Source organism: Cygnus atratus, chromosome 14 (genome assembly GCF_013377495.2).
Source record: "Cygnus atratus isolate AKBS03 ecotype Queensland, Australia chromosome 14, CAtr_DNAZoo_HiC_assembly, whole genome shotgun sequence".
In the NCBI taxonomy this organism is placed as follows: domain Eukaryota; kingdom Metazoa; phylum Chordata; class Aves; order Anseriformes; family Anatidae; genus Cygnus; species Cygnus atratus.
In genome coordinates, this window is record NC_066375.1 from 3,348,490 (window position 1) to 3,371,823 (window position 23,334).

General features: G+C 56.0%; 1 protein-coding gene and 1 long non-coding RNA gene across 3 annotated transcripts; one reads left to right on the forward strand and one right to left on the reverse strand.

Moving 5' to 3' along the window:
• Positions 1 to 377: 377 nt before the first annotated feature.
• PITX1 (paired like homeodomain 1) lies at positions 378 to 15,915 on the reverse strand. 2 transcript variants are annotated; one of them, XM_035560803.2, is made up of 4 exons: positions 15,796 to 15,915; positions 7,048 to 7,229; positions 4,018 to 4,223; positions 378 to 1,706 (listed from the first exon to the last, which is right to left on the reverse strand). In XM_035560803.2, the coding sequence occupies exons 2-4, from the start codon at positions 7,208 to 7,210 to the stop codon at positions 1,167 to 1,169; spliced, it is 909 nt and encodes a 302-aa protein (XP_035416696.1). In that variant the 5' UTR covers positions 7,211 to 7,229; positions 15,796 to 15,915; the 3' UTR covers positions 378 to 1,166. The 2 variants fall into 2 exon arrangements, with proteins under 2 accessions (XP_035416696.1, XP_035416697.1); XM_035560804.1 differs by lacking the exon at positions 15,796 to 15,915 and adding an exon at positions 7,377 to 7,494.
• An 844-nt stretch (positions 15,916 to 16,759) lies between these two features.
• Positions 16,760 to 23,056, forward strand: LOC118254978 (uncharacterized). The gene is made up of 3 exons (XR_004780827.2): positions 16,760 to 17,017; positions 17,940 to 20,047; positions 20,475 to 23,056. It is a non-coding gene; the product is annotated as an uncharacterized LOC118254978 (long non-coding RNA).
• Positions 23,057 to 23,334: the final 278 nt, after the last annotated feature.

Genomic DNA, 23,334 nt, shown 5'->3' on the forward strand with positions numbered 1-23,334 from the left:
TTTGCTAAGCAACCTTTCCGGACGCCGAGGCTCGCTGTTTCTCTAGCAGAGATGCAGTATCTGGATTCACTTCATAATAGACCATTTTTGGTCTTTTTTTTTTTTTTTTAGACACTCTAAAAATGTTTTTAATTTTTTTTAAGAGAAAAAAAAAACCTGCATTTAAATAAAGGTGAATGATAATTTCATTATCAGGATAAGACTTTGGATGGGGAAAAGCTGAACAGTTTTTGCAACGCTGGAGGGTATCTGTGCTCTCTCACAACCGGGGATACTGCAGTCTTTTGGAAAGGATGAAGAGGTAGGAACCTTGAGCTGCTTAGTATCAGGAATGACTGGATTATAGCTTCCAACTAAAGAAAAAACATCAAGAATCATGCATTTTAAAAACAGTTTATTCAACGGCCAAGGACAATGATCCGGCACAATGTAACGGCAGATATAAATATAACCTTATATAAGTGGTTGACCCTTGTCATTATTATTTTTAATAGTTTCATACCTAATATTTTTACCATTTTTTCCCGCAGAAACTCCTCTGCGAATTATATTTTTTTTCTCCCCCCCCCCTTTTTTTTTGTCGTTTTTGAGTGTGATTCTGTTTCTCAGTGGTAAACATTAACCAAACTCTTCCCGTGCGACAAGCGGCCAAGAACCGTCCCACCAGCTCTTACCACCGAGGCGTCTCCCTCCCTCGCCGCTCTCCCCGCGGGGAAGCGGCCGCCTTACAAACTCCTGTGCAAGTTCAAGTAAACACATACAACCCGCATAATCCAGAGAAAAATTGCAACTCATCCATGTACCAGATTTCGATGTCTCTTGCAAAAGTTTTCTGGTCCGTTTACGTTTTTTTTTTTGATGTTTAATTTTTAGTTTTTTTTGTTTTGTTTTAAAAAGCGCTGCTTTGTTGGTAGTGTCGTCGGTTTTCATTAGTATTTTTTTAGACAATCGAAGTCCGCGGAGATTTCGGGTTTTATATATTTTTTTTTCTTTTTTTTTTTTTTTACTTTTTTTTTTCTCCTCTCTCACTTGCTCGGGTTTTGCTTTTAGTCATCATCGGGTTCTTATTTTATTTTATTTTTTTTTTTTCTTTTCCGTTAAACGTCGCTTAGTTTCTGCTTTGCTTTGTCGGCGGTGTTTGTCGGAGGTGGTTTGTGTCAAGTCCGTCAACTGTTGTACTGACAGGCGTTTAGACTAGAGCCGGGGCTTTGCAAACTGCTGTAGCCGAAACTGGAGTGCTGCTTTGATTTCAGTCTGAGGCTGGCTAAGCTGGAGTTGCAAGTGTCCCGGTAGACGCTGTAGGGCGAGCCCGGCGGCCCGTAGGGACAGGCCGGCGAGGACATGGCCGAGTTGAGCGAGGAGCCGCTGATGTTGTTGATGTTGTTGAGGCCGGAGTTGGCCATGCCCGGCACGGCCGAGTGGCCCATACTGGACGGCATGTTCATGGAGGAGATGCTGCTGGGAGCCGAGAACATGGACTGCGACGACAGGGGGCTCATGGAGTTGAAGAAGGTGAAGCTCTTGGTGGAGAGAGGCGCCGGGGTGAGGCTCTTGGTGGCCCAGTTGTTGTAGGGGTAGCCGGCGTACATGTCGTCGTAGGGCTGCATGAGCCCGCTGAACTGCGGCACGTAGCCGTTCTTGCACAGGTCCATCTGCTGGTTCCGCTCCCGCTTTCTCCACTTGGCTCGGCGGTTCTTGAACCACACCTGCGGGAGGGACGGACACGGCACGGTCAGCGCCGAGGCGCGCACGACGGCCGCGCAGAGGATGCGCGCGGCGCGCAAAGATGCGCGCCCGGAGCCCCCCGCCCCGAGCAGCGGGCGGCCGGGGGACAGCCGGGGGCCGGCCAAACGCCCCCCAACCTCCGCAGGGCTCCGCGGCCTCGCACAGCCTCTTGCGCGGCCCCCAGCCCCTCTCCACGGGAGCCAAAATCCGCGCATCCCTCTGCGCGGCTGTGCGCGCAGGGAGCGGTCGGCGGCATCTGCCAGCCCTGCTGCGCGGGTGCCCGCGGGTGCGCGCCTCGGTCCCGGCCGCGTCCCCCCGGCTCCCCCCCTCCGCTCGTCGCCCCTCTCCACGGGGCGAAGGCACGGCCCGCTCTGATTAGGGCCGGCTCGCCCCGGCTCCGCCGTGTTTCCGAATGCTAATGCTGTGTAATAAAAGTCCCCTGTTACAGATCATAAAAAAGGGGATTGGATTAGTATGTTTAGGTTTGAAAAAAAAAAAAATCAGGCCCTGCATCGCCCTTGGATGGATGCAGCCTCTGCCTTTATATCTAATGAGAATTTACAGCCCTGACTAGGGAACAGAGAAGCGGGGGCCGCTCCCGGTGTTTGATGCAAAAACCTGATCCAGGCTCTCCCGTATTTTTTTTTTAAGCCCTCGGAAAGCGCTTGAGCCCCCCGTGATGCGAGCCATGAGCCGGGGCAGGAGGAGCTGGCCGGGGCCGGGCAGTCCCAAATTCTCTTCCCAGGTTCATAAAGCAGCACGGCCCCGCTGCCGGCTCGCCAGCCGCTCCGGCCGGGCTCCCCCGGGCTCCCCGCGGCTCCGTGCGCCCGGCCCCGCGGAGGCTGCGCTCCCTCCCCGCGCCCCTCGGAGCCGGCGCAGGGGCAGCTCCCGGGGCCTCCCCTCCCAGCGCAGGAATGGCGCAACTCCTAGTAAACTGTGGGCTCAAGGATGGAAACTTGGAGGGAAGGGATGGCGGGGTCTATTGAAAAAAAAAATAACAATAATCAAAAGAATCCCGTATAAATATGAAGAGGAAACGAAAACCAACATGTTCGAAACCTGTAATATACTCCTCGGAAGGTGCTTCCAGACAGGAATTTCCTGAAAATGAGGGTAATAGTTTTAATTACGGCTCCTAGACATTTTAAAGGAAGGCCCTCACAGCAAATTAAGGTTAGATTTGCAATCTGCAATCTCAGAACATCAAACCAAAACATCTCCACACAGAGGGAGAACGAGATTATGTTAATGGCTACTCATATATTAGTTTTATTTGCTTCCTGAAATATTCCAGCAATATTAATGCAGTTTAGTCTCCGCTCCGGCTTTGTTTTGTTTTGTTTTAAACGCAATTAGGACAATGCTTTCCGATGCAGCGGCTGTTTACTCTTGAAAGATTTTAAACAAAATCTTCGCCGGCCGATTCGGCCACTCGATGTTTAAGGACCGGGACAAAAACGGATTTTCTGGGCCGGGGGGGACCCCGCTCTCCCCGCACCCCTTTTTTCTCCCCGGCTCCTGCTCCGGGCGCTGCCGCCTCGCTTTTCCACGCGGGGAAATGTCCCGGGAGGGGACGCCAAGGGGAGCTGGGCGAGCCGTGTCAGCGCAGGCACAGGGCAGGGAGGCTGCGGGTCAGCACAGCCCGAGCCACTCCGCTTTGGCCGCTCGCTGTCTCACGAGTAAATCTCCCCCTAAATAACAGCCTATATATATATATATATATATATATTCCGAGGTGCCATCGGCTCCGAGGCGTATAAAGACCAGGCTCCTTCTCCTTACAATTCTGCGTCTACAGGGCTTATTGCCTTTGCAGTGTAAGCGCCCCGCAGCCCTTGCCCTTCACGTTGCCCACCGACGGCCTCTGCAAAGAGCCCCCGGGGGAGCCGCGGGAGATGCGCGGCCGGGCGCGGAGGGGCCGCACGGCTCCGCGCTGGGGCCGGGGCCGGTGCCCGGGGGCCGAGCCGCGATTCCGCGGCCGCATTGCGGGGGAGCAGCGCCGTGCCACGGGAGATCGCCCTCCCCGTGTGCCGGCGAAGCCAAGGGGGCGAGAGGGGGTGCCCACCGGGGGCGGGGGGGGGCTTCGCCCCGCAGCCGGCTTCCTCCGGCCTCCCCCCGGCTCCGGGCGCAGCTTTTTCGGGGGCAGCATCTCCGAGGCCGGGAGGTGAATTTCTCCCGTCCGGCCCCGCCGCCGAGTTTAGCAATTCAAAATCGCGGCCAGGGAGGGCCGGAGCGGCTCCCGCAAGGGGTTGTTCCCCTGCCCACCCCCCACCCCCCCCGCACCCCTCTTACCCGGACTCGGGGCTCGGTGAGGTTCGTCCAGACGGCGATCTCCTCCCGCATGCTCATGTCGGGGTAGCGGTTCCGCTGGAAGGTGGCCTCCAGCTCCTGCAGCTGCTGGCTGGTGAAGTGGGTCCGCTGCCGCCGCTGCTTCTTCTTCTTCGCCGGGTCGTCGGCGGCCCCGTCCTCGTTTTTCTGCTCGCCGCTTCGTTCTTTTTCTGCGGTGGGGTGTCGTGGTGTTTTGTTTTGTTTTTTTTTTTTTTTTTTTTCCTTTTCTTTTTCTTTTTTTTTGTTTGTTTGTTTTTGTTTTGTTCAGACAGAAATGCAGGCACACAAAGCAGACTCGCCGCCCCCCGCCCCCGGCCCTGCCCGCCCTGCCGGGGGCACCCACCCGGCTCCCGGGGGCCCTGCACCCAGCGCGGCACGGAGGCAGGGGCTCCCCGTCCCGGGGGGGGGGACAGCGCCCAGCCCGGCCCGGACCCAGACCCCCGGGGCGGCCCGGCTTGGAGCGGGCCCGAGGGGCGAGAAAAACCTGGGGGGAGAGCGGGTTCCCTGCAGCACCGGCCTCTCTGCCCCACCACGGCACCTTCTTACTCCCTTAAACCTAAGGCGCGATCTTTGCTCCATTTTCTTTGTTGTGCTCGGCCGCGACAGGAAACTTTGGCAGGGTAGGGGTGTAAAAGGCAGCAGCAATTAATTGCAAAAGGCACCCTCTCTCTACCTCTCCACTCCCCCAATTTTTTTTCTTTTCTTTTTCTTTTATTTTCTTTAGCTGCTTTGAGGATTTTACTGTTTATTTTAACCCGAGGCTGAGCAAAGCCCACCGCAAAAAAAAAAATAAAAAAAAAAGTCGTATCGAAAGAAGCAAGCAAACAAACAAACAAAAAAGCCAGGCGCGCTTTCGCGATGGGGATTTGCGCGGCCTGGAAGCAGGAATCCCTCCCAGGCCCCACGGCCACGGGGGACAGAGCCCCGCTCCCCTTTCTTATCGCCCCTCTCTGCTCTCCCAGCCCGGCTTTTGGCCGCGTTTAGGCGCGGGGAATGGGGTGGGAAGGCCGGAACGAGACGGGCCGGGCCGGGAAAGGTGCGGCCGGGCGTCGGGGTCCCCCCCGGGCACGGCGGTGCGGGGCTGGGGGCTGCCACCCCCCTCTCCCCCCGGCTCCGTCCTGCTGCTGCTGCCTAAGGGGAGCCGGCGGGGCTCGGGGCCCGCTGCCCGGCTCCCGGGGGCGGCTTGCCCGGGGGGCTCGGGGGCGTTTGTGCAGCCCCGACCCCTGCGAGGTGGCCGGGAGGCTAAAAATAATCGCGGGTTGCATCCGATGGCCGGGAGGGCTCGTCCTTGCAAAGTCACCCAGCGATCGCTTTTCGCCTCCGTAATAAAAGGGGGGTGGGGGTGGGGGGGTGGGGGGGTGGGGGGTAGAACAGAGCTGAAATGGAAACCCCAAAGCGGTGTAGGGGCCGACTGCAGCCCCTGTGTGCGGTGAGGGGTTTGCAGAGCCAGCACGGCCTGCAGCAGCAGCAGCACATCGCTACCCGGCCTGGGCTGGACCGGCCGCGCCGCGGGAAAGAGAAAGTAAAATAAAAGAAACCCGCACGGCTCCGGCTCGGGGCTGCCTTTGCTCTCGTTCCCGGCTGGGAAAGGCTCGCAGGAACCGGGCTGAGAGGGTCCCGGGCAGGGGGAGCACAAGGCAAAGCGCTGCGGCCGCAGCCCCCGCGCCGGTTTTAGCCTGGCCGTGATTTCGGTAAAAATCCGGCCTCCAAGCCCGGCCCTGCTACAATTTCAAAACATAGCACACGTTACGTTTAATTGGCATTTGTGCCTTTAAAAATAAAAAAAAATAATAATTAAAAAAGGAAAAATAAAAAGAAAAAAAAAAAAACGAAAGAAAAGGAAAGAAATCGTGGAAGGTATTTTGTAGCTGCTCGGAGAAGAAAAGCAGGCAGGTCCTGAGCCCTGCCCCGGCACCGAGGGGTCACATACAGGGGTAGTGCAAAATGGAGCAAATCTCCCTCTCTAATCTCAAATAATCCCCTCTAATCTCGCAGTCCCTTCCAGACGCCGGTCCCTAACTTTGTTTGCGAATCAGCCTGGGAGGCACAAACCAGCCCCCGTTTATCACCGTGTGCCACTTCGGGACTGGCCCGAGCCGCGGCCACTCTCTAGATTATAGGACCTGCTAAAAGTGAGAAGAGCACCACCATCTAGGAAAAAAATTTAAATGAAATGAGACATAAACTTCTCCCGAGAAGGTCTCGGTGGAGAACGGGTATCACGCTCCTTCCTGCAGCTTTTGTTTCCTTCTCCTAGCTTTCCTTGTCATCCTAGAAATGTTGCTACTTTAATTGAATACAAACTGGGAAACCACAGCTTTCCCTGCAGCCCTTGCACATGGTGCTCAGGGCGCCCGGAGCCTCTGCAGAGCGCGCAGCTCTGCGCGAAACCTCTCCGCGGCCGCGCACATCCCCTCCGCGGCGGCCCCACGCCGCCTCTCCTGCTCTGCGGGGCTTTTTTATTTTATTTTTATTTTTTTTCCTTCCCCCCCCCCCTCCTTTGACAGAGAGATCTTTTTCCATGCCTGCACCTCCCGAGCTGGAAAACAAACCCGGGCAAAAGCTGACATTACTTCAGAAACCTCCGGCAAAACCGCGCTCCCCGAAGAGTCCCCCCCTTTCCCTTCGACCCGATCGATTAATAACTATTTAAACAATAATAAAAAAATCGAAATAAAAAAAAAAAAAGGAAGAAAAAAATAATAGAAAAAAGCAGCTCGTGGGATGGGCTCGGTGGCCACGCGTGTCCCTCGCCGCGGCTGTCAGCGCGGCCGCTCCGTGCGGGCCCCTGGCCCCCTCTCGCCCCTTCCGTGGGGTTTTTTTGGGGATGGAGGCACCGGGGGCAGCGGCGGCTGCTGCCCCCCGGCCCCCCACGGGCTCCGGTTGCGCGGGGGGCGCGGGCGGAGCAGCGCCGGCCGCCCGGGGAGGGGAAGGAGCGGTGGGGAGGGGGCGGCGGCGCAGGGGGGGAGCGGGCCGGGGCCGCGGGGGGGTTACCTGGCACCTCCGTGTCGGAGGATTCACTGGCTGAGTTCTCGATCGGGTCTCTGGGCTCCGAGGATCTTTGCAAATGGAAGCTGGAAGCCATGTCATGGGAGGGTTGGGGTCTCAAGCTCTCGGGCAGTCTCTCCAAATTCATTCCACCTTTAAAGGAATCCATGGCAGGGGCGCCGGGCTGCCTGGGGGAGTTTGCAGGTGTTTATTCCACACAGAAAGGAACAAGGAGCTTTTTTTTTTTTTTTTGGTTTCTTTTTTTTTTCTTTCCTTTTTTTTTTTTTAAGAAAAAAAAAACAACAAAAACAAAAGCAAATCCACTTATTACTAACAGTATAATTTTAAGGGTGTCGGAAGAAGAGATCTGGGCAGTGCCTGGAAGCCGCTTGTCTCTGCTCGGGGAGAGGCACGGCACTCCGGCCGCATAGGCAGGGAAGTGGTAAAGATCCCTTATAGAGAAACGCGAGTTGCGAGTTGGACAGTTTAAAGCTAAAGAGATTAAAGTGACCTGCCCTAGAACAAATGCCTGTAGTTAAACGCGGCTCCTCCCCCTGAAGGTTAAAACCTCCCCGTCTCGCTCATGCATCACTCCATCTAGCGCTCGCCCAGCCCGGCCGGGCGGACCCGGACCTGCCCGCGCGCTCCCCGCCGATGCGCGCTCCTTGCGCGGCCGCGGCCGAACCCGCGCAGCCCCCCGCGCATCCCCCTCCCGCCGGGACCCCCCCCCTCCCGACCCCCTCTCCCTGCTCCCGCTTCTGCTGCGAGGGTGCCGCCCCCCCCTCCCCAAACCCGCCCCCCCCCCCGCCTCCCGCAGCCTCCCCCAGCCTCGGCGGGGTACAAAAAATATTTCAGAAACGGATGGGAAGGTGGAAAATCATTCCCAGCCGCTCGCAGGCCGGCTGGCCTCCGCCCCCCCCAGCCTGTCCCCAGCCTTTTTTTTTTGGGGGGGGGGTTGGGGTGACAGCACCCCCATCCTTTCCCCCTCCCCATCCCGCCGGCAGCGCGCAGGTTGCGCCCGTGCGCACGGCGGCACCTCCGCACCTGGCACCCCCCCTCCGGCACCCCGCGCAGCACGCAGGGACCCCACGGCGGGTCTCAGGGGGATTTCTTTGGGGTCGGCCTCCTGGGATTTGTGCCTGAACCGGTTTTAGCCTTTTTTAACGTTTTTTTTTTTTTTTTTTTCCTTTTCTCTCGCCGAGGGGGTTAGAATAAAGCTCCTGGCCGGCGCTCCCAGGGCAGCATCTCCCGGCGCATCGCGGATAACACCGGGTCTCCATCCCAAAGCAACCCTCTGTGCCTCCCCCCCCCCCCCCCACGGGCCGGGGCAGGGCCTTGGGCCCTCCCGGAGAACACCTCGGTGTGTGGGGAGGTGGAAAAAAAACACGGGAAGCCCTCGGGTTGGGGGCAGGTGAGGGGTGCTCTGGGGGACAGGGCGAGGGGATGGGGCAGAGGGACCCTGGCTGCGACTCCGCCCGGGGAAAGGACCTTCTCTCCTCTTTATTTTCTCGGCTCGCTCTAACTGATCCATCCTGACACTCTATTTTGCTTTCAAATCAAGTAAAGATGTGCGAGAGAACTTTTGAACTGTTTTATGGAAAGTGGAGGGAAGCAATGTTCCAGTCGTGCAGGCTTTTTTCCTACCCCGCCGGGGTGATGCAGCCGGGCCCGCCCCGCGCCCCCCGGCAGAGCCCCCAGAGCCCGGGGGCTGCAGGAGCAGCCCCCCCCTGCCCATGGGGCCGGGGGATGCCCAAAACTCTCAGCCTCAGCCCCCTCACCTCTGATCTGCAGCGCCTTGTGCAGTTAAGGGTGTGCACAGGTAGGTGCTGTCGCACTCAGGTCTCTACCCCCCCCCCTTCTTTTTTTTTTCTTCTTTTTTTTTTTTTTGGTGGCATTTTGGTGTCCTTGTGTTAGCCAAATTCAGCTCAGGAGCTTGCAAACGACGGGGGATTTCGGGCACCCGAGGTGAACCAGACAATTTCGAGGCCGCTCAGGCCGGACTTGGTTTAATCCGCAGCTCTCAGCAGCTGGGGCCCTGGGGCCGGGGGGGCTCAGCTGATGCAGGGGAAGGACGGGGGCTCCTCCCGGGGGACAAGCGAGAGGTGCTGTCGGCCTTCCTCTGGCTCTGGGGTGAGGGTGACAGGACTGCAAGCATGCACTCTTCACAGTCCCATCTTTTCTTTTTTTTCTTTTTTTTCTTCTTTTCTTTTTTCTTTTTTCTTTTTTCTTTTTTTTTTTTTTTAATATATATATTTTCTGCGGGGCCGGGAGCGGCGGCAGCCCCGGGCAGGTCTCCGGGGGCTCCTCCGCTCTCAGCGGGAGCAGGATGGAGCCAGGCGAGCTGTGCTGGAGGGAGGGAGGGAAGGAGCCTGCCAACAGCCCGGCTGCTCCACTCCGGCTATTTTAAACCTACTGCTCGCAGCAGCCTTCAAACCGGAGGCGGGATTTTTCTTTCTTTTTCTATTTTTTTTTTCACTCTGCCTAATTTACAGTTTTTGTTCTGCTCTATAAAATATATTTTAAAAATTCGTTCTAGGCTCAAATCCTCCCGCCGAGCGAAGGGAAAGGCTCAGCTCCGGCCACGAGCGGGTTTTCCCCGAGGTGGAGGCAGCGATAAGGCCGGGGACAGCTTCTGGGGGGTCCCCGGGGCCAAGGGCCGGGAGGGGGGGACCAGCCCCGGGCACAGCCCCCGGGGTTTGACGGAGAGAAACGGGCCGGTCCCGCCGCTCCCGGGGGGCTTTCGGGAGGAAGGGACCGAGCAGGACCCTCCCCCGGTCCTCTCCTGGCCTCCCCACGCGTGTCCGTGGCCGGCCGTGGGGCAGGCTTGTGCCGCACCCTTGCGCACGGGGCCGCGGTGCCACGCAGCGGCTGAATGTCTTACAGGGGATTTCTGCGGGTCTGGGGCATCCTCTCCCTCCGTGCTCTGGGAGCCGGGAGGCTCCCGTCGCACAGGGCCGAGGCCGCCGCTTCTCCCCGCCACTGTCGGGACAAGCACGTGTCGCGACAACCCTGCAGGGCGCACCCGCAGGCCCCAGCTTTGCGCTTTCCCCTCTCTCCTCGTGCCGGGCTCGCTCCGTTTCGGGGCGCGGGGCACGTCCCTCCTCGGTGTCTTTCCCCATGACGTCACGTCCCCCCTCCCGCGTGACGTCACGCCTCGCTCCGTGGCGTCACACCTCGCCGTTCCGCAGGCCCGGACCCCAGGCGAGCCTCGATGCCCCCCTGCGAGGGGAGGCCGGCGGCGGAGGCCCGGCAGCCTCCCGTCCCCGCGGGGCCGTGCCGGGGGAGCCGTGACCCGCGTGGGCGTGGGAAGGGCCGGGAGAGGCGCAGGGGGGATCGGGCTGGGGGGCTCGGGGGGGCTGCGGAGCTCAGCCGGGGGTTTTGCGTGGGAAACCTCCGCGCCAGGGGCTCCCCCGGCCGGGGGCTGCACCCCCGAGCTGTAACAGGCCCCGCAAATTCACCGCTCCGCTGCCGTCTGCTATAAATAATCCCAGAACGAGGGATGGCGCTTATAAATAAATCAGCGTCGGCCACGGCAGTGATAACTCCGTTAAGAAGAGGTCAAGACACGTCTGAATGAGGGAAGGACCCCCTGTGCCTCTCGAAGGGGCGGACAGCTCCCCCAGAGGCCCCCGGACCAGTCCCGCACCGGGGATTTCTGTTTTCGGACAGGAGCTCCCACCCCGGCTGGCTGCGGTGTTTGTAGCCAAGGCAGAACCACCTGGGCCGTATATCAGGCAGCGAAGTTAAGTCTCTGCCAGCTTTTCCTCTTCAGGTTTATTAGCATTGTATAGACTCAGATTCAGTCTATAAATTATTGGGAATTGTTACAAAAAAGAAAGCATCTCCTCCCGAGCGCACCTTTGCCCGAAAGGAGGGAGAAGCCCTCTATAAAAAAAGAGCTGCAAGGGGGGAGGGAGAGTTTCTCCAACCCAACTCAACCAAACCCAAGCCCAGACAACTCAACCCAATCCAACTCGACCAAGAAAAACCAAACCAAACCAAACCAAACCAAACCAAACCAAACCAAACCAAACCAAACCAAACCAAACCAAACCAAAATCAAACTATATTAAACCAAACCAAGACAAACCAAACCAAATCAACCCAACCCAACCCAAGACAAACCAACCTAAACACGACCCAACCAAACTCAATCAAAGCAAGCCCAGCCAAAGCAAGCCCAAGCAAAGCCAAGACAAGCCAGTCAACCTCCACCTGGCGCTCCTTGGCGGAGCCCCGCGGCTGGGAGTTGCTGTAGGAAAACAACATGAATAATAAAACCCTCCCAGAAGTGCCCGGCGGGAGGTGCGGGGGTGGCAGAGGGCTATCGCCACTGGCTTAAGCAGGAGACATCGACGGGGAGGTGACAGCGGCTGGAAGTGCGCAGCTCCTCTGCGCGCGGAGCCGGCTGCTCCTCGACAGGGCTCAGGGCCATTTTTAAAGCTTCCTACCATGAAAATGTCCCCCGCATGGGTAAATGAGTGGGTTTTACCCTCCAGCCCCTGCTCCAGGCCTTTGCTGGTGCGTGGCTCTGGCCCACGGCTGCCCACGCGTGTCGGGAACAAGCAGACGGGGCGATGCGCGCAGGGATGCGCGCAGGAAAGCGCAGCTCCCCGCGGAGCTCCGACCGCTCCTCCGGGCCGGAGTTTGCTGCTGCGGCGTACCGGGGGAGACGTCCGTCGGTGCGGTGTCCGTCGGGGGTCCTGCCCCAAAAGCATCGCCCCCCCAGCGTACACCCCCGCGCAAGGCAGAGCCCAGCGCTCCCCGCCGCCGCTGTGGCTGCCCCCCGCTCCCCTCCTCTGCCACGGCCCTAAGAGGAAAGCCAGCATCCCCCAAGTCACGGCGGCCACGGAACGAGCCCCGCAGCCCTGCGGGATGCCCGCGGCGGCCGGAGCCGGGAGTCCCCGCGGGCGGCCGGGACTGGAGGACGGACAGAGGGAAGCAGAGAGAGGGGGAAGAAACCCAGCCGAGAGAGCATGTTAAATCGCTCAGGGAAGGAAGGTGGAAAATTACGCTGGCTCCTAGCCGGCCTGTCCTCCTCTGCGCAGCCAGGAGAGCAATTTTCCTAAGGAGCTGAGCAAAACGAAATCAGCCCCTTTTGGATCTGCAGCCCCCGTCGCTCCCCGGCCCCGGCCAAGCCTCCGCCTCCGCGGGCGCGCAGGGCCCCTCCGCGCAGCGCTGCGCCGCTGCTGCTCGCCGGCGGCTTTCCCCGGCCCCCCCCCGGCCCCCCAAAGCCCCCGATGCTCCTCTGCCCGCTGCCAAAGCGCAGGGGCCGGGGGGGCTCCGCGCTTCCCTCGGCCCGGCCGGCCCTGCCGCACCGCCCCGGCTCTCCCCGCTATTCACACCCGGGGAGGGGGGGGGGGGGGGAACTGAGTTTTCTGGGGAGAAAATGACTTTTTTTTTTTTTTAATTTTTTTTTTTTCTGGGGGCGTTCGGCCGGTGGCACCTCGCAGGACACCCGGTGTGTGCCGGAGCCTGCCGGAGCCCCGCTGCAGCTCGTCCCGGGCCCCGAGCCCCTCGGACCCCCCCCCGGCCCGGGGCTGCCCCAGGCGCCGACGGCCAGCGGCAGCGCTTGCAAAAACTGGGGATGAAAAAGCTGAAGGCTTAATGTTTTCTGACAGATACAAATGATACCCCAAGGCTTTCTTGAAACGCAGCGACTGACGGCTGGAGGAACGGTTTTTCCTATTCGGGTTTGCGCAGCTGGAAGCAGGCAGGGGGGTTCCCCTCGGCCCTCCTCCCCCGACCCTCGCCCCGAAAATAAAACCATCTCCCGAGCCTCCTCCTGGGCTGACTTCTCCCTAAATGCCAGGCGGCACGGTGCCACCCCGAGCTTCTTTCCCGGCCCTTTCCGCATCCTTCAGGCCACGAACACCGAAGCGTGCTCCGAGAAAAGGCACCCGAACAACTCGCTGCTGGCAGCCCATGGGCAGGCGCTGGGCAGCCAGGGGACCCGGGGGGCTTTTTCTCTGGGTGGGGGGAAGAGAAGGGAAAAGTCCACTATGGTCCCACAATTCCCTCTCGGAGCAGAGGGAACATGCTTTTCTTATTAATTGATGGAGGAAGGGGCAGCGGCGCTTACTGGGTAGCCTGCTCATGTTACTCAGGGCATCTTTAGATCCGAAATGTGTTTTGTAGACCCAAAAAAGATGCCTCTGATGGAAGGTAATCAAAGGCCCGGGCACCCCGTTGGCATGTGCTCGGATCTTTCTTCAGCAGAAAAGGAGGCAGCGTTTGGAACCACCGGTATTATGTTTCCTTGTGGGTTTCCCCCACCTTGTTTCAGGCGAGCAACCTCTTAATTGCTGCAGTGGATGGATGGGGGAAACACGTTTCCCCTAAACACAACATTTCCTGAAAGGCTGAAATATTCTAATAACGCGCTGGGCTCTTTAATGTTCTCAGAACAGCAGCGAATCTCTGCAGAGCCCCACGTTTCCTGCTTCAAAAAGCAAAATCGGAGAAACAATTCACCTTTGTGTGCATTCAGCTCCGATTTTCTTTTCTTTTCTCCCCCCAGCTCTCCCCCAGGGCACGCTGATTTCCCCCGCTGCCGGCGGCCCCGCTCGGTCCCGGGGCCCGGGGAGCAAACCCCGGCGGGATGAGGCTTGGGGACACTTTTGGGGCCGGTTCCCCTCGGGAAGGGCCGTATGGGACCGGGACATCTCGGGGCGAGATAGGAGCACACCGCCTGCAAGAGGGCTGCGCTAATCAGCGCGCGGGGTTAGATATAAAAGTCGAGGGCAAATAAAACGAATTAGTTTTATTAGCACGTTTAGGAGGCGGTCTAACGAAGGAATTCGGCTTTACTAGAGAATGTTTTCTCCTCCCCTTTTGTTATTTAAAAGCAACATCTATCTGGGCTGCTCATCACGGGAGGGAAATAACGCATCGCTCACCCCGCAGTCATTTTCTCGGAGCAAGGCGCTCCTTTCTCTAAGCGCGGCGAGCAGGCTGTACCCTTGGAAATCCACGAATTCATAATAAAATCTGCGTGAACAATAAAAAACAACTGTAAAGGACAGGCTGCAGAGCCCGCCAGGTTATTGTTCGGCGGTGGGTTTCGGTAGGAAATATCTGCCTCGCTCACAGGCGCGATTAACTCGGCTAAAACTCTCTCGGGAAGCCTTGCCACAGCTCCAGCACGGGATTTCCAGGACCCTGTCCGTATTTCAGGCAAAAGAAGGATTTTTGAGGAGGTTCTCCAAGCGAAGTAGCTCTCAGCAGTTATTTGGAAGTCAGTTTTTAGATCAGCGGCTCAACCTGGCGCTGGGAATGGCGCGGAGAACACGCACCTTGGTTTGTTAAGTAGAAATTATGTATTTTAAATTTGTTGTAAAACAAGCAAACGGCGTCTCGGTCCTCGGTACATGCACTTGAGTATTGTTTTGTGTTCAATTCGTGCCTCGGCGTTTGTGTTCTCTTACGGTGAGGTTGGCAAAATTTAAGGAGAAAGGACGAAATAACAGAAAACTCTCCTAGGGACAATTATTTTAGCGCGACACCTAAAAAACTCTCCTAAAGGTGCCGTTAGCGGGGAGCCTCGCAGGCTTTCAGCAGGGCTAACACGCCGAAAAAAACCCCTTTTTCCACACCCTCCGAGAACTTCGCTCCCGGTGTGCGCAGCGTTATCCCGGATAACGAGACACTCGCGCCCTATGTAGCTCCTAAAAAGTACCTATTTTTTTTTTCAATATAAAAGAAACAATAAATAAAGCGAGAAAGAAAGAAAAAAAGCAAAGCAGAGGCACTGCGGAATATTCTTTTTCTAAGCGGGGAATTAATTCATCGACGGCCCAGGCTCCGTCCCTCGAGTTTCCTCCGCGGCCGCGCAGCCCCGGAGGAGCCTCCCCAGCAGCCGTCGGGGGGGCACCGAGCACCCTCGGCCTTGCCACCTGCCCCCGGTTCGGCCCGGGGCACCGGAGCCCCCCCGCTCCCCGCCCGGTGCTGCTGCTGCCGCCGGTACAGCCCCGGGGCCGCTTTGCTCCGCGCCGCGGAGAGCCCCGAGCAGAAGGGCTGGGGGCTGAAAACGGTGTGTTAGGGTAGAATAGGGGAAAAGAGAACAGAGGAAAAGAGAATAGAATAGAATAGAATAGAATAGAATAGAATAGAATAGAACAGAACAGAACAGAATAAAATAGAATAGAGTAAAATAGAGTAAAATAGAATAGAATAGAATAGAATAGAATAGAATAGAATAGAACAGAACAGAACAGAACAAAATAAAATGAAATAACATATAAAATGAAATATCATATAAAATGAGGTAACTCCTCTGGAATTGCATTTCCCAGCGCATTTGTCAGGGCTGACGAAGCGCAGAGGCCCCGAAAGAATTTATGCGCGGTGTAAGAAGATGTCAAGGGCCGCGGCCGGGCGCGGAGCGCGGAGCGGGGCCGGCGGCGAGGCGAGGCGGCGGCGAGGGGCGAGCCCCCGGCCCCGCTTTGTCTCCCGGCCCGGCCCCGGGAGGCTCCGCACCTCCGGCCGCCGCCCGCGGAGCCGCCCGGGGGAGGCGAGTGAGGGGAGCCGGGGGCGGGCCGGGCCCCACGGGACACGCGTGGGGACTCGCGGCGGGCGCCGGGCACACGCGTGGGGGCGCGCACCGGGGCCAACGCTGGGGGGGGGGGGGGGGGGGACAGCGTGGGGGACACGCGTGGGGGCGGTCCGGGCGGGGGACACACGCGCGTGGGGGCGGTCCGGGCGCGGGGGGGGGGGGGGGAGGACACACGCGTGGGGCCGTCCCCGAGCACTTACCGGGCGGCGCGCTCGGCGGCGGCGGGGGGCCGGGCCCGGCGGGCGCTGTGCGCGCCCTGCCCGCCTCTCCGGGCTTTTCTTCGGAGATTTCCCCGTCTCCTCCTGACGTCAGCCCCGTCCCAGGGTGCCGCACACGGGGGAGGGCCGGGGGAGGGCCGGCAGCACCGGGACACCAGCACCTCCGTGCCCCGGCTGCGGCATCCCCGGGCTCGGCCCCCTCGGAGCGCGGCCCCGCCGCTCCCGGTGCCGGTGCCGGTGGCGGCCACCCCTCGGGCAGCTCCGTGCTGCCGGCTCCACGGCCCCTGCCCTCCTCATTTCCTCCCGGCTGCTTCGCTTCGTCTGAGGGGGGAGTGGAAAGCAACGGCCACTTTTTTCTTTCTTTTTTTTTTTTTTTTTTCTTTTTTTTTTCTCCCCCCCCTCCCGAGGAGATGCCCTGAAAAACGCCCCCGGTGCAGGGTTCAGGGCGGGGGGAGGCAGCAAACAGCGCCCAGAGCTGGACGGGGCCCGGAGGACACACGGTCGGGGAGCTCTGCTGCCCCGCCAGCCAGACATCCATCCCCAGGCCCTTTGTCCAGCTTCGTTTTCTCAGGGAGCTTCGGAAATTTCAGACACTTCACTTCTGACATGTGCCCCCTCTTGGGGTTTTTGAGAGCCCAACGGGTCATTTGGAGGGGCTCGGCCCCGGGGAAAAGCACACAAATGATTCAAGGACCTCACCAGCACCACGCGCATGGCTTGTGCTTTGCTAGCTGAGCGGGTTGCACACACGCACGCACACACAGCCCATAGCCATAGCTGAAAAACAAGGACAACGAATATGGAATGGATCAGAAAGATAAATAGCATAAAATCAGGAACAGTCCAGTCCCACACTTGCCATTTGTTATAGAGAGGAGAAGTAAATGGGATTCACATGTCGAGCATTAGCTGGTTGTTAGTCTGTAAGATAATATTAACTTTAGTGCTTGCTGCTTTACTCCACTTTTCCAAAGGCAGTTCCAGGAGGCGCCCAGCCTGTAATTTAGGATGGCACATACTGTGTGAAAGAGGCTTTGGCACCGGGGCCTACCAGCACATCAAGGTGATATTAACATAATAAAACGTTTGGAGAGGGAGTAGAAGCTCATAAATTAATGCATTCTACTGTTTTAATGCTAGGAGCTAACAATGCGTTTCCTGTGCGGCTGATCGTCCCCGCTGCAGCCTAACAGCTGTTTTAAAGGTGCTGTGAAATTAAAGAAAGGGAAGATGATTGTCTTTAAATCAATGTTTAATGATGTGTTATTAGGAGAAAAGTCTTCCTCCAGCAGATGTTTACATGCTGAGGATGGAGGGGAGCTTCCCGGGCTGTCTGCTTGCCTGAGCAGCGGGGGAGATGTCCCCACGGCCGTCCCCTCCTGCAGATGGCCCCGATGTCCCCAGAGCGGGGTCACAGCTTGCTTGGCACTGGGCTTGGCTGGGCGCTGGCACCGGGAAAAGCTTCACCCAGGTCTTTGGGTGGGTGCTGGGGGACCTCCTCCAGGATGATGAATTGCTGCAGGTTTTCAAGTTATTTGAGCAGTGGCTATGGGCAGGTGAATACAGAGACGTTGCCAACATCCTGCCTGTATTCAGCGCAGGTCAGGGCTGCCAGGATCCGTTCCCCATTAAGATCAGATGTGCACGCAGGAAAATCCCCTGCCCGGGAGTTGCTTTCTGGAGGGACAAAGCTCTGAGTGATGTCCCCTGCCCAGAGAGGCAAACAGCCGGTTTACAGCCACACACGAAGGAGCAGCAGGGCTGGGGCTGCCCAAGGCCTTCGGGCTGCAAGGGCCGATGATAAAGAGACCCCAGGCCTCCTGGCCCAGGAGCTGGTCCTTGCTGAATGGGTACCGTGGGCTGAAGCCTGTCCAAGCTCTTCCCTGTGAAGGAAGAACAAGACTTATAGGTCAGTAGGACTGGGGCACTGGGGCCATGCACTAGCAGCAGGCTCCAGGTACTAGAAAAATACATGTACCTTTGAGGCAAGATGTAGGGAGATCCTAGAGTGCCTAAAATAAGGTGGAAAGAGAATCTGCAGGTGTAAACCTCTCTGTAGGTGCCCAGGAGCTGTTATTTCCTTTGTACTTGATCCAAAGGCATACGAATTGGTGTCTGTGCTTCAGCTTCCAGTTTGGAAGATGGCCACCACAGAGCTTCCCACCCACAGAAGACATCCGATGGATGCAGATGCCAACCACACATGGGGGTTGTGCCCCAAAGACACCGAGGAGTGCCGAGCTGCTGGGGGGCAGGCGGGAATGCCCATCTACTGCTGGGCTCCTCATTGCCAGGTGATGCTCCTGCTGCCAACCAAAAGGGCACCAAATCATCTCCACCCCAACCCAAGCAGCTTCCGAAAGGATGGTTTCCAAAGCCAAGCTCGCATTCTGCATGGTGGTGGCGCAAATTGTTCCTGTACAAACAAAAGAACCCTGTGCAATTGCTTACTTTAATCATCCCAAACATTCATTAATGTCTCCATGTATTCCCAAATATAGCAAAGAAATGGCTCCCCAAGCCGACCCGCTCCTTCGTTCGCAGCCTTCCCTGTTAGTGCAGCCTTGGAATAGTGTCTAGAAGGCCACACAGCTTCTTTGGGAAAACTGGGATGTTTGGAACATGAGTGGATTCGAGCATTTCTAAACTTCCCAGAAGAGGCAAATCGTAAAGGAATAAACTTCTTTCTGTGCACGCACTTTTGCTTTGGAGCCAAATGGAAAGGAGAGATCAGAAAAAAAAATGACAAATTGTTTGGAAAATATTGTCCTTCCCAAGACAGACCTAACCATATGGGGGGAAGGGACTCAATACGGATTTTTTTCCCTTTCAATTCTAGTCCAGCAGTCCTCCCATTCACTCCGCTGGGAGGTTTGTGTGAGTCAGACCTGCAAGATCATCCATTCAAGGCCAGTAATATTTCCAGCACTTCAGTCCACTCCTATTCCCTGCTGAAGCAAGATGGAAAGGGTTCCCCCCCCCCCCCCCCCCCCATTTGTGGTGGGAGCAGCAGGAGGGGGCTGAGTGCTCTCCTTGCTGCCTCCCAACTTCTCCCACAGCCCAGCATTGCTGAAGATGAGCTGCAGGGAAGGAAAGGGCAAAGCTGCTCCAGCGCTTAGAAAATGTGTCTAGGAGTTTGTGTGGATGACTGCAAAAAGCAGAAAGCCTGCTGGAACATGGAGAATAAAGCATGAGGACGGGGAGAAGCCCTCTTTCCAGCCCTGCCCCAGCCTCCTGGTGTGAGCCCAGCGAGGTGCACGAGGTTTTTGTGCCTGCAGCCAACCACCCCCACCTACCCCGGGACGCGCGCAGGTTAAGGCAGGAATGAGTCAAATGGAAGAGGCTTTAAAGGAGCAAGATGTACTGATGTTTCCATCACGCTTGTGAAAGGCTGCTGTAGCATGCTGGATCAGTTAGGACAGACCTGGGCTCTTCTTGGACAAAACGAGTGGTACGTTGTTACCTTTGTGGTTAGCTGGAGCACAGAAAATACTTGTTGTGGCAAAGAAATCCCTTTATTTCTTTCAAATCACTGAAATTATCATCATTGTCATCTTTAAGTAATAAACCAGCTCGATATTTATGCATGCCCAACTACTAGTGGTGACACTTATGCAACAACAACAAAAAAAGCCGAAGCGGTTGTGTACATCAGCAATTAACGGCAGCGTGCGGAGCATGCAAGACGCTTTGAAGGAGATGTTGGGAAAGAGACTTTTTTTGTGTGTGGTTGTGTTTATCCCCTGGTGACATGCTGCTAACAAGCTGCAAACCAAGGATCACCCACAACAAACAAAAACAAACAAACAAAGTTTTGTAGAGGGTGGTAATACTTAGTTTAATTCTCCGAGGCCTTTAAAAATAATTATAGCCCTGCTTGTGACAACTGGAAGGGCTGCACTTACTCTAATAAAACTGCTTGTTATTCTTTAAGAATGACATTTGGAGATGTTTCCTTATACAATGTAGACATTAATGGGAGGAGATCTCAATCAATGAAATATTGATGCATTTCTCATCTTTGCACTAGCAGGATTTCTGATGCTGCAGCTTGTGGTCAGCTGTTTACTTGCCAGTTAAATCACAGCACTTTTAATGACTTTCTAGAGATCTGTCTGAGGACTTACTGCCAAAGAACAGGATCGTGGGGATTTCGGCATTACTGAAAAGTTACTCAAGGTCTAGACATCGGTCCAAGGATCTCTCTACTACAATTTTATTCCATGCATTAAAGGTATGGGGGGAAAGAGACGAATGGCACATACACTTGAGAACTTGACTACCTTCCCACAAGGCAGCCATCACCTCTGGCCCCAGAGCTTGCTGCCCTTAGCATCACCCCTTAGCATCACCCCACCGTGCTTTGCAGTGCAGCAGTGCCACAGCCGTGCACCTGCGGGTGTAGTGCTGGACCCTAACACGCCTCGTGTCAGACCTTGAATCTTCTTAAACCAGCTTCTTAGGCCTTGGTGGGAAAAGGAACCCTGTGTAGATGTGGGTACTCAGTTCTACCTTCAGCTGTGAAGTGTTTAGCTTTGGCTTTAGCAGGACTAAGAACACACTTAAGGGTACTCACTCACAGAGAGGTGACTGAGGGCAGAGAAGTGCAGTGTTTGGGAACCTGTCACTGAAAACTCACTTTATTCCTTCCTCTTCCCCAGGGATGAGCTCCAGGCTGTGATGGGAGGCAGGAGAGGGGGCTTTGGCCTGGCCCAGCCTCTTCCATTCCTGACGTGGGATGGTGCCATGGAGAAGGACTTCCCCGAGCCAGCCCTGCCTCCTCTCCTGCCGTGGGACGTCCCCGTCGTGTGCTGTTACTGCTGTATCTGCTATGATTGATGACTTCCAAAGTTGCTCTAAAACTATCCGAGTGCCTGCTGAGCCATCTGAAACTCATCTCCACTCTGCGCATGGGTCCCCAGCACTCATTTTTCAGGTGACCATGCTGGCCTGGGAGTGGAAATGAGGAAAGCACACATTACTTGGCAGGAGCTCCGTACCGAGAGGCGAGACGGACGGCGCTTTCTGGCAGCATGCGCGGGGCCTCATGCAAATGAAAACTGATGGCTTAATATTTTGTTACATTTTCCCACCAGAGTGATTACCTCCTAATTGCAGGGATGGATTAAACCGAAGATATGGTGCTGGTTCAGGGAGAGCTGCCATGTGTCAGCCTTGAGCTGTCACCGGGAAGCGGGGGCCGTGCCTCTGCCCTCCCGCTCCTGCCTTGTGCTGGGTCTTGTCCCTCCTCGTGCAGCCTCTCCACGCCCGGCTCCTTGCCCACACGCTGAAACTCGGGCACACACAGAGTGCGAGGTGCCATTTCCGAGGGAATGTGCTCTTTCTGTGTGGTTCCAGGGGTTTGGGAGGATGAAACAAACTCCGCAGCTATTTCTCAATGTGCGTCTCATTGCTCGGGGATGGACGGTACAAAGCTGTATTTAGATGACCTCTTTCTTTGCCAAACCTATCCCTGAGGTCTGCTGAATTCAGCAAGGCAGAAATGAGAGGCAGCTTCCAGGGGAATCCTGAGAGCAGTCGGCGGAGCTGATGTGACAAAACATCACTTATGCACCTCTGAGTATTTTCCAGCAGAGCTTGGCGCTGGGCTGAGGATGCTCAAGGTAAATTTGGCAGCTGCACACGCAAAGACCTGCAGAGTGTTGCTACGCCCAAAAACTTTGCACTGCATGACTCCCTTGAAGAGCTTCTGGCAGTGCTCCTGCAGGGTCCTGCTCCTGGGCCAGAGGACAGGGTCCTGCTGAGGATGCTCACACCTCTGCTCTCCTCGGACCTGTGTCTGTTCCAGGCTGCTGTTTCAATGCTGCATTGCCAGCCTTCTGGCCCAAGGCAGATGTTGATGTCTCTGTCTTTGATTTACCACGACCAGCATCAGCAGCAAGAGCCCAGGAGCACCTACATTTTAAGACAAACAGCACAAAATAAGGGTTTACACCATCTTCACCCTGCCTGCTTTCAAAACCAGAAAAAGAAGAAAACAATAAGTTTACAAATTCTGTTGAAAAGTTCTGTTGCTGTAAACTATTTGTCCATTGGAAAGATTGCTTTGGGAGAAGCACACGCCATCCCAAATCTATCTATCCATCCCCACGCAGGGGTACCTCTGGACCTCTCCTCTGGTTAAAGGCTCTGCCACCCCTCCACATCTGTGCCCAGAGCTGCTGCTTTTACCTGGCTTTTAATATGCAGATTTACATAGTTCAGCATTTCAGCTATTTTAAAAATTGCCTTTCACCCAAAGCTGCTATTTTATTACACACTGCTCTCAGCAGCCCCCTGTTTCCTTCAGGCCCTCTTCCCCAAAAATTCATTTGAAAATCCCAAGTGAGGAACACACAAGGTCTGAAGTCACTGCAAAGAGGTGAGAAGGAGAGATGTTTCTTATGCCTGTTTTAATAATGCAGACAAAATGATGACAGACCTCTACAGAGACGGGCTTGTCTCTGCCACAGGGCACAAGCACGGTTCCGTACCCTGCTCGCACAGGGCAGAGCTGGCTGGTTCCTGGTGCAGGGCTGTGCCTCTGGAGGTGCTGTCCCAGGCTGGGAACTACCCGTGGTTGGGGAGAAGAGGCATTTCTGGCCACTGCAAATACAGAGCGTGCCAAAAACACGTTTCCTCCGAAGGTATAAAAGGGCTGATCCACCTCCTGCCAAAGCATGATGAAACTAAATGAGAGATGCTCACAGCAATGAAAGAGAAAGAAGATAAATGAGTCTGGGTGCGGATATTTGGCATTTAGGAAGCCAATGAATTGTCCATGTATGCATATTAAAAATACCTTTAGCATTTTTGCTTTCCCAAAGGGAACATCTACAGAAGAAGACCAACCTGGGGCTCTCCCAGTGCTGGGGCTGACCACAACATAATCACCAAAACTAGGTGGAAGGTTAAAATTAAACACCTGTGTGGAAAGTGTTTGCAGCAGAGAAGTCTGCGTTTGCTTGTGAGCAAGAGAATAAAGGCATTCATCCAGCTCGATGAAATACTGGGAGATCTATGGGTGGAAAGTGCTAAGTATTACAATTATTATTTACTATATATTAATATTAGTTATTCAGAGGATTTGTGTGTGGAGGAAACTTGGAGGATCTGGTCTGGCTCTGTGTGTGCCAGGACTCTCAAGGGATTTTTTAGTGTCTACCACAATTATAGATGAGGACTGAGTGAAACCTTGTGGTTTTACTCTACAAAACATTAAATTCAGCGACTGCCCATGTTTTCAGGGAAAAAAAATGAATGAAAAAAATCTTTCAGAATGTATTTAAGCAGCAGTTCAACGGTGTGGCAGGAGTGGAGTCTCTTTATTAAAAGGGATCACCATAGGGAAAACCATAGGGTCCTCTGCATTGTAAAAGCAGGCACTGCGCTCAGGGTGTCAGCTCTTTGAATTTTCCTCTCGGTCCCCAAGCCTGCAGGGAGAATCCACCTGCACGTCCTGCACACGGAGCTGGTTTTGCCTCTGTGTTGTCTGTAGTCGTCGGTGTTTTGTGTGAAGAT